The sequence below is a fragment of the Charadrius vociferus genome, unplaced genomic scaffold (assembly GCF_000708025.1).
Source record: "Charadrius vociferus isolate BGI_N301 unplaced genomic scaffold, ASM70802v2 scaffold407, whole genome shotgun sequence".
Classification (NCBI taxonomy): Eukaryota; Metazoa; Chordata; class Aves; order Charadriiformes; family Charadriidae; genus Charadrius; species Charadrius vociferus.
The window spans coordinates 1140295-1149597 of NW_009649852.1; the positions used below are offsets into that span (position 1 = coordinate 1140295).

At 46.8% G+C, this 9303-nt stretch overlaps 2 protein-coding genes across 2 annotated transcripts; one reads left to right on the top strand and one right to left on the bottom strand.

The window, feature by feature from the left end:
• The first annotated feature begins 749 nt into the window (after nt 1–749).
• Nucleotides 750–6881, top strand: MRPL48 (mitochondrial ribosomal protein L48). Its single transcript, XM_009890995.1, has 7 exons — nt 750–796; nt 1237–1274; nt 2261–2346; nt 3106–3278; nt 4287–4389; nt 5123–5212; nt 6725–6881. The coding sequence occupies exons 1-7, from the start codon at nt 765–767 to the stop codon at nt 6797–6799; spliced, it is 597 nt and encodes a 198-aa protein (XP_009889297.1). The 5' UTR covers nt 750–764; the 3' UTR covers nt 6800–6881.
• A 1812-nt stretch (nt 6882–8693) lies between these two features.
• Nucleotides 8694–8966, bottom strand: LOC104291735 (cytochrome c oxidase assembly factor 4 homolog, mitochondrial). The gene has a single exon (XM_009891009.1). It carries the CDS (start codon nt 8964–8966, stop codon nt 8694–8696), a length of 273 nt encoding a protein of 90 aa, XP_009889311.1.
• Nucleotides 8967–9303: the final 337 nt, after the last annotated feature.

The following is a 9303-nucleotide window of genomic DNA, read 5'->3' on the forward strand; positions in this document are numbered from 1 at the left end:
CCCCCCGACACCCCTCCTCGGGAATCCCAGCAACAGCCATTTTAGCCCCCATTAGTCCATTACAGCCCCCAGCCCTGTCACTGCCCTCAGGGACTGGGGGTCCCCGGTCCTCCCTGTCCCTCTGGTCACTCTTGAGACATTGGTAATTATTCTCCTGCCTGCCAGGGTTGTGGGGACAGCAATGCTCTTGCACTGCCTTGGTGATGGATGAACTGTGTTTCTCTCCGTCCACGTGGAGCTGGAACGAGCACGAGGGTTGTTCACATGGCTGTTGTAACCCGGAGGTAGCGCAATGGTGTGAGGGATCGTAGAATCACCGAATGGTTTGGCTTGGAAGCAACCTTGAAGATCATCAAGTTCCAACTCCCCTGCCATGGGCAGGGACACTTCCCGCTAGACCAGGTTGCTCAAAGCCCTGTCCAACCTGACCTTGAACATCTCCACGGATGGGGCAGCCACAACTTCCCTGGGCAACCTGTAAATGAGGATACTGAAGCAAAGCAAGGGTGTGCAAGAACAGGTTACCACAGTCATCTTCCTCCTCGTTCATCCCTTTCCTCTGTGTTGTGGCAGTATTCTGGGGAGTGACAGTGGCTGGAGGCTGTGGAGAGATTAGGAGGGTTATTGGTACATTCAGAAGGTCACAGGTGTTGTTTTGATGGCTGTATTCTGGTAAGCGCTGGTGAAAACTCACTGAGTATCTGCCACACTGTTTGCATTTTGACCATGGTGGCTCATTGCAGGTGCTGTGCTTGAAGAAGGGAATGTTGCTGAAGCAGATGTTTGCGCTCAGCAGGTGAGTGGTCTGAAATCAAACTCAGTAAGTAAAACACAGTATAAGGCATTAAAAACACTCAGTAACTTCCACTGACAGTTTCAGAAAACGTACATGACAGAAAAAGGACTTTTTGCCAAGGAAAGTCTTTTAATAGAATAGAATCATAGAATTGCCTAGGTTGGAAGGGATCTTTAAGATCATCAAGTCCAACTATCAAACTAACACTGCCAAAACCACCACTAAAGCACGTCCCTTGTGGAGGGAGGTCTTTCAGCTACTGTCTGGGAGCTGAAAGGGCTGTAGGATGTGAAGGAGTGAAAGTCTCTTTGCTAATGGGATCTCTCTGTGTCTGAGGGGCTTGGGGTGCAAGCCTCTGTTCAAGGAGATTCACCAGATATATTGTGTTTCCACAGGTGAGTGAAATCAGAGGTTTTTAACAATTGTCTTGTTTCCTGCAGAGCAGCCACACCCAGAGAAAGCCATCTGTGTGCTGCAGGTAAGGCCTCTTATTAATCCAATGCAAGGCAAAAGTTCATTTACCCCAAATACATATTACGCATTTCAGCATTTGTATCTCCTTTTTAATTTAATTTTATTTTTTTAGTGAATTTTGGACTGGTAAATAACCTGAACAGGTGCTCTTCCATATCTTTTTCCTAACACTTTCTTCTGTTTCCCTGTTCTTGGCTAAGCAGGTAGTCCTATTAGTCATGATGTTACGCGGTGGAGTGACACCAGTCAGATCCCATTTGCTCTATTAACGTCCAGGAACTGACTTACACCCCCATGAGGTCCCACTTTAATGTTCATTGAGCTGGTGGAGTCCGCTGTCATAATTTAAAATAGAATTTGATTTTCACGTGGAGGCAAAGTGTAACTGAGTGGCTTAGATCCTCGGTGTTCAGTTTCTCTTTGCTGATCTGAGCTTCGTTTATTAAAATGAGGGTTACTGAGGATTTCATTTTACCCTGGAGAAGGAAGTATAAATAAAAGCCGATACCATTTTGATTTGGCTTCCAAGCACATGAATATTTGAACAGGACTGGATTTAAAATTAAATGGGGCTCAGATCTATCATAGTAGCATCACTGCTGTCGCATAAGAGGAGACAGATGTAACATTTCATCAGTATCCTCGCCATCCACTGGTGCTGACAAGTCTGCCTTTTTTTTTTTTTTTTTTTCCCCAGTTTGCCTGAGAATTCACCTGGGAAATGAGTCACTTTTAATCTCTTCCTCCCTTATTTGTTGCTCACCGTAACCAGCTGTGAATTGTAACTGGCTTGCTGTGATGCACAGGCTGCCTGCGTGAGGCAGAGATCAGCCGAAGCCTTAGCCTGCCTTTGCCTTCTGTCAAAGAACCGAGGACAAATTCTTGCCCCCACTGTGGATTTTGGGCTCTCGAAGCACCTGTATATGTTTGTTAAAAGAAGGGCTGTCTGCCATTCAGCTGGAAACATGTTTGCTCTGCTTTGATTTTAAGGTGGTGCACTCGTGAGTTGCCACAGACACTACAAAGCCCGTCCTACGCATGGTATTGGGAGGTTTAAATACCTGCTCCCAAAGGAGGTAGGCATAAGAGCTCCCTTACTGTGCTTGCTTTCAACTGACACATCTTTTTACAGTCTGATTTAAATGTTGGTGGTATTAATTCCGTGGCTGATGAATCATATTAAAAACAATAATGTAATTATTTACTGCTACTTCCCTTGGTAAAAAGTGGCACGTGAAGTACCCACTCACAACACTTTTGCATAAATTCTTTCTTTTGCCTGGTACATTCTTGTTTAAATTAATGAGTAATTTGGGGAGGGGTGAATTTCTTCCTGATGCTGAATTTAACACCTCAACTTCAAATTATTGCAGAATATTGTGAGCAGGTTTTATTTGCGTTTAAAATTTTTACATTCCCCGAAATTTGGAAAGACGACAATTTTTGTGGAAGGAGGAAACAATAACTCATCTCGACAGCTGCCTCGAAGGGAGGAACTGAAATAAAAAGCAGTTTGTTTTCTACTCCTTGGTTTCTTCTGGAAGAAATTAATCATGGTATGCACGTATTTTCTATGTGACTTCTGCGGTGCTGCCATCCAAGAACTGAACTGCTCAACTTGAGAACATCTGTCAAGATAATGTCATCCCAGTTTCGTAGTGGGGGAAAGTGAGCACAGATGGTCTGTGATATGTTCGACATAGTTCAGCAAACCTTTGTTAGAAGAGAGTACCTTAGCATGGTCTCCTTTGTGGGCAAGGATTAATGTTTTTTATATCCAGCTTTGTTCACAACAGATATGTTTTCTATTTTTTTTTTCTTTTTCAAAAATACAGGCTCCAAAAAAGAAGAAGGATAAAGTACAGATGAAAGAGATAAATGCTGGGACCGAATACGAGTATGGAGATGTCAACATCCAGATGACTTCCTATGATATGTGTCTTGTGGAGCATTTTGCTCAGTATGTGCATAAACTCTGCAACCGACTCTCCATTAAAGTGAATGAAAGGTATGAGGAACACAGCTCTGTGCTTGTCATCCCCTCACAATCACCTTGCGTTGGGCCACGTGAGGCTCATAGATAATGATACTTTGCGGACAAGGGCACAATCTAATCTCTCTGATAGATTCTCACATGTAAATCCAAATCTTCTGTCATCTGCCTGGTGGTCTCTTTTTGTGTGTCTGTATGGTTTTGGCTGCTTTATTCATAGAAGGAAGACTAAAATGGAGTTTTTGAGGCACTGACTGAACAGATCTCCAGGAAAAAAATAGCTGTTACTTTTCATTCCTTTGAGAAGAAGGCTTAATCCTGTGGGTGCTGAGCTCACGAGTGTAGGCTTAAGTATTGCTGACTTTTGCTGCTGTTTTTTCTTTACAGTGTTTCATCCAGGCTCTGCACGTATATTATGCAGTAAGCAAGTGATACCGATTATGCAAACTAGAATGAGCTTGGGAAACCCCTGAAGCTTGTGGGACAGCTACCTGCTACTTTAGTTTAGTAGTAGAGGATCCTTCAGTTGCACACTAGATCTCTGAAGCAGGTGTACCCCTGATAGCAATTTTCCTGGTCTTGATGAGTCTGAGGAACATGATACAGCTCCTTGGTGCCTGCAGTGCAGTTAAATTCAGAGGTGAAAATGTCTTTTGAGTGGCACGTTGCAGCAGTGAGTTTTAGCTCTGTTCCCAATAAACAGATTACAAAATAAGTCAGAACTGTTGCTTTAAAGCTCTCCTGCAACTATAAAGAAGTTAAAAGTTCTCTTCTCAGGCTGGTGTTTGTAGCTGAAACAGGTTTTTGCTGGCAGTAGTGCTGCAAGCTTCTCCCTTATCTCTTTCCAGTAAAACACTCGGCTTCTGCCAGTGCTTGATTTGCAAGATACATTGTTTGCATAATTAATCTCTCATGAAAAGTTAATCTCTTTCCACATTCTCTGCTGCTGGAGGTTGATTCATTCCTGTAAAGAAGTGCAAATCTATCCTCCCTGTCCTAAGCACTGACCTGTGGTTCCTGCAGCTACGCGATGCCCACCAAAACCAACGAAGTGCTGTTCTTGGAAGAGCGAGGTTCCAAAATGCAGCTGGACGCGGTCCTTACTACCCATCAGAGGGTTGTCCAGGTATGAGCTGGCGTTTGCTGATAGCACCGTGGCCCTTGTGCAGCACATCCTATCTCAGGCTTTCAAAACCCCTTAACAATTGGAGTTAAGTCTCTTGAACAAATGAAAGGTGTAATTTGTGCGTAAATTGAAGCACAAAGAAGTCTTAATTAGATTTCTTGCTAAAGGTTACTCACAAAGTAGAAGCAGAGGAGGGGTTCCTGGATTCTGTATTTCAGCCAGAAGATTTATTACCTATTTTATGCAGAATACCTGATACAAGCGTAGAAAAGTAATGTTTAAGGATGAATGACTGGACAAACGTGATGAAATTCAAAAATACTGTTGGTCTCAGGGTCAGCTTCAAAAGTGTACAACTGAATTACATTTTAAACCTAGAGGTAGACTTTTTCCACCGGAAAGAGCTGACGTGTAGTTAACGCTGGGGCTTGCAGGTTTGCTGTGGCAGCCTTTGTATTGAAGTCTCACCTAAATTAAGACCTTCACGCGTGGCTAAGTCTCTTTACGTGACGCAGGCAGGGATGGGAAGCACAGTGTTCACAGAGAAGAGCCAAAGTGAGAGCTTTGGGCCATGCTATATGTGAGAGGTGCGTGCACAAAGCAGAGTGCTTCTCTAATGAAGTGGTTGACTGCCACGGGCTCATGCTGAAATGGACTCACTGTGCCATTAGTATAATGAGGCCATTTTGTGTGGGGTGTTCTGCTCCTCCAGCGCTTTTATTTCTTCTTTCAGATCAGCGGTGTGAGTTCAACGTTTGCTCCGATACTCTTGGAAATTATTCAGAGTAATCAGCCTGAAGGGGTCCATCTGTTAGTGAAAGAGGTATGTTTAATTTTACCAATGCCTTTGCATTTAAGAAGCAGATATGATGTGTGACTTGAATTTGCTTCGAAAATACAGACCTGGTCTGGAGACTACTGTCTACTCTAGACTTATGGATACCCAGGATCTCCCAGAACCAGGCCCTCACTTGGTCTATGAAAATCCATTATCTCTAATTCTTGATGAATGTTTCATTTAAAATTTAGCCTTCTATAATTAGTACTGCAGAAGGTACCTTCCTAGCCAATCCCATAGATCTGTAGGAGATGACAGGTTGCAAGTTGCTTTCCTTTGCTGCCGCAGTTTCCCTGTGACTCGGAAGGGAACACTTTCCTTCAGCAGTGCTTCACCGCCTCTTATCTGGGAATTGCCACAAACTTCATGGAGCAGTCGGTAGCAAAGCTGGGACTGGCAACCCAAATGCTGTGCCCTGTTTTGCTAGAATTTGCTCTGGGAGGGGTTCAGCTTGGTTTTTGCAGAAACTCCCAACAGTTTTCTCAGCACTGAGGACTTCAGGACAGAACTCCAGTCACTGGTGGACCAGGCATAAGGAGATATTTAAACTTCAGTCGTTTTACATTTGGACAAAACAGTCCCAGGGAGCCGTATTTATTCAGGGACAAAAGATTTTTGTGCCTTGAAAGGGAAGGCAATACAGTAAACTCAAATATGAAACCACAGTTGGCTTCTTAAGTGGCCTTTGAAGAATGTTTAGTTATCTTCAACTCTGCAACACCAGAAGGAATACAGGAGAAGGTCTCTTGAGTCCCGTAATCTTCTCTGCTTTGGTCACAGTCCCGTCTCTGCCTTAGGGCTGCCATTTCTTTTTTTTTTTTTTTTTAATTTTGGCTGATGGCTTTGTCTCTGGAGGGAGAACTGTGACATTGTGCCATTTGCAAAGTCATTGCAGTCTGATGCAGGAAGCTCAGGGGAGAGACCCAAGCTGGCTTCATAAGACTGGCACTGCAGAAGAGAGATTAAAACTTTGGGATGCTCTTGCAAAGTTCTGGAGAAAGTGGCAGGTCTCCTCATGAAAGTGGATGCCACGGTGCTACGCAGTGGGAGAATTGGGGGTGTCCAGTTGATTTCTTAAGCACAATGCCACTGCTCACTCTTCCAAAAGCAGTTAGTCAGGGGAGGGAGAACCTACGAGGCCGAATTTTAGAGCCCGTGACCAAGCGTGTCCACGGCTGCCACGCTCGTTTGCTGCTAGAAGCTTTCTGCCCTCTGTGCTTTACCCCCAGCAGCTGCTTCTGTTGGAGGCTGGATGTAAGAGAGGAGGCTTAACAGCTCTGCCACCAGCTTCCAGATGGAGCTGACCGCGAGATCTTAGCCTGCGGTGACTTTCCACTGGAGCTTCCTACTCCCTGGGTTCAGTGGACATTTAAGTCTTTTGTTTTTCCCCTCTTAAGTGATTCTCTTCGGGAGAGAGTTTGCCTTCCTTTTGATTTCAAAAAGTACTCAAGAGGTGATGCTGATCTGCTTGGGGTTTTGGTTTTCCTCCCTCCACAGCACACAGAAGCTGACTTCAAGAGCCGATTAAAGTCTCGACCAGAACTTGAAGAGCTGCTAGCGCAGATGAACTGAGACGAAGAAGGCTCCATCCATTTCAGAGCCACGTCTGGGAAAGCAAGAGCCTCCTCCTTGGCTGCTCAAGCCTCCAGAAGGCGACTCCATGAGCACTGTGATGATAATTTGGTGAAATGGAAGAAATTTTCCACTGTTGTTAAGTGGCTTGTCTTAATAAAGACAAATATATGTGTTTCTATCTCACTGATTTGTATCATGAGTGAAGTGAGTCCACAATGAAATGTGGCTTTTTCTCAGTTCTTCCCCCCGCCTTTTTTTTCCTGTATGTTTTACTCTTGAAATATGAGGATTTCTGCAAGTTTTAGTGCGCAGAAAACTCTTCAAGTGAATAATGCTGTACTGCAACTGTCCCACGTGCTACTGATGGGGAAGTGACTGTCCTGCTCCTTTCTTCAGCTGAAGACTGGAGCAACGTGTTATTCTCGTAGAGCTGCTTAAATCAGAGCTTCGCTGACATGAGTGGAGCCTCTGAGCCCTGGGAGGGTTGGGGTGATCGTCCCCGAGCAGCTGAACCACCACTGCTTGACAGAAAAAAAGCCCTGGAGGGCAGAGGCAGGAAGGTTGGAGCAAAGTTTCTCCTTAATTTCTGATTTGCCTTTCAAACCAGAAAGGATAAACTTCTGCCCGTATCCCTGAAGTCAGTCTACTTTTTACAACAGCCCTTCGGAAAGGGGGAAATTACTTGTGCTTTGAAAGGATGAATCCCAAAAGCGCAAAGCGGTTTGGGGAATTTCCCAGGATGGAAGCGGATGTTTCTCCGAGAACTGCTGCATTTACTGAGTGACCTGGAACCGAATTTGGCCACGCTGCTGAGCCGCTTATCGCCATCCTGCAAAACCCAGAGCCCACGGGAGCTGTGGCTTTTGGGTGCGCATAGGGGTGCTGGGTCAAACAGGTCATGGCACCTGGATTTTTTTACTCCAATCCTCCAATTATTTCAAATTCCGAGATCGGGTGCATGTGGCTGTTTTTATTTAGGCTGGAGCTGACACGATACCCAATCACACCATCCTTTGAGGAAGTGTGTTAGAACCAAGTATAAGCCCCGGTTTGATGGATGCTAAGAGGAGGTTCTGTTCCTGCCCCAAACCTGGTTTGTTTACAGGTTGTTTTTTTTTCCCCCCTTTTCTAAGCACCAGCTCTTTAAAAGAGGGAAAGTAACTCATTAGCACTCTCCCCCAAACTAAGGCTGCTCAGGGGTTGCTGGATATTCACTCGTGGTCTTGAGCCTGTTGTGATTTTTGGCTGGCACCATGAAACCGAGCCCCTTGGCACCCTGCTTCATGGGAAACAGCCTGGAAAGTTTTCCCCCGACAAAATCCATGGGCACCCTTCCCTTTCTAGCCCACAAAAAGCCATTTTATTTTCTTTTTCATAGTTTATTTGCTAGGAGGTGGTGTTCAGAGGAGCATCCTTCCTTGTAAGAGCCCCTTTTTTCCCCATCCATAATGCTCCTGGTGCTTCCCAGGAGATAAATCCCCCCCAGAATCCTGCCTGGTGGGACATGAGGTTATCACTGCTGGGAAAAGCTCTGGGATAGCACAGGGAAAGGACACGGAGCAGAAATCCACAACAGGGCTGTCGCACCCAGCCTGGGTGCCATGAATGCTCCTGGTTTGGGACATTTTGGGCTGGAAATCCCTATCTCACCCCGCAACCGTCCCCTCCGAGCTCCCAGTTATCGTTGGTGGCACAGATGGAGATGAACGCTTTGGCCAGGACAACAAACACCACCAGATTTAATTTCCCAACAACGTAGCATGGATTTACCAGCACATCCACCCGCTTGAATAAAAAATAACACCAAAAAAAGGGTGAAACGGTGTAGCCACCTCCTTCCTATGGTGCTGATGATGGGCTGGCCAGCGGTCCCGGGAGGTCCCCGGTGATTTCAGTCCCCAGTGGGTGAGGGGTGGGCTTGGCGTGAGCCGGACACGTGGTGCGGTTCCTCGGCACGCTGCCGCCGGGCCATGCACTCCCGGAAAGCCTGGACCTGGGGCTGGCAGCGTCGCCAGTCCTGCTGCGCCGCCATGCACTCCTGCAGCTCCCAGTGTTGCGCCGCGCAGCCCGTCCGCGAAATCATGGCATCTACCGGGTCCTCGCCCTCCTCATCCTCATCTTTCTCCAACGACCGACGGTTCCTGCCGTGTCCAGGCCTCGCCATCGCTGAGCCGGGCTGCAGCAGGGCAGCAGGCGTCGGGGCGCTGCTTTCCCTTCCACAGCCCTGCGTGGGTCACTGCCCCCTTTTTTGGGGGTATCCCCTAGGGTGTCCAGCACCTCCATGGGTGCTCAGCACCCTCTGCACCCCCCTCCCACACCCCTGTGGGTGCCCAGCACCCTCCATGCCCCCATGGGTGCCTCCACACGTTCCATGCACCACCAGGAGGAGGAGCTCAGCACCACCCCTCCATGTAGCCCCCACACCTCTATGGGTGCCCAGCATCCCCCATGCACCCCCACCCCCACCCGTGGGTGGCCAGCACCTACCTGCCTGCCCCCCC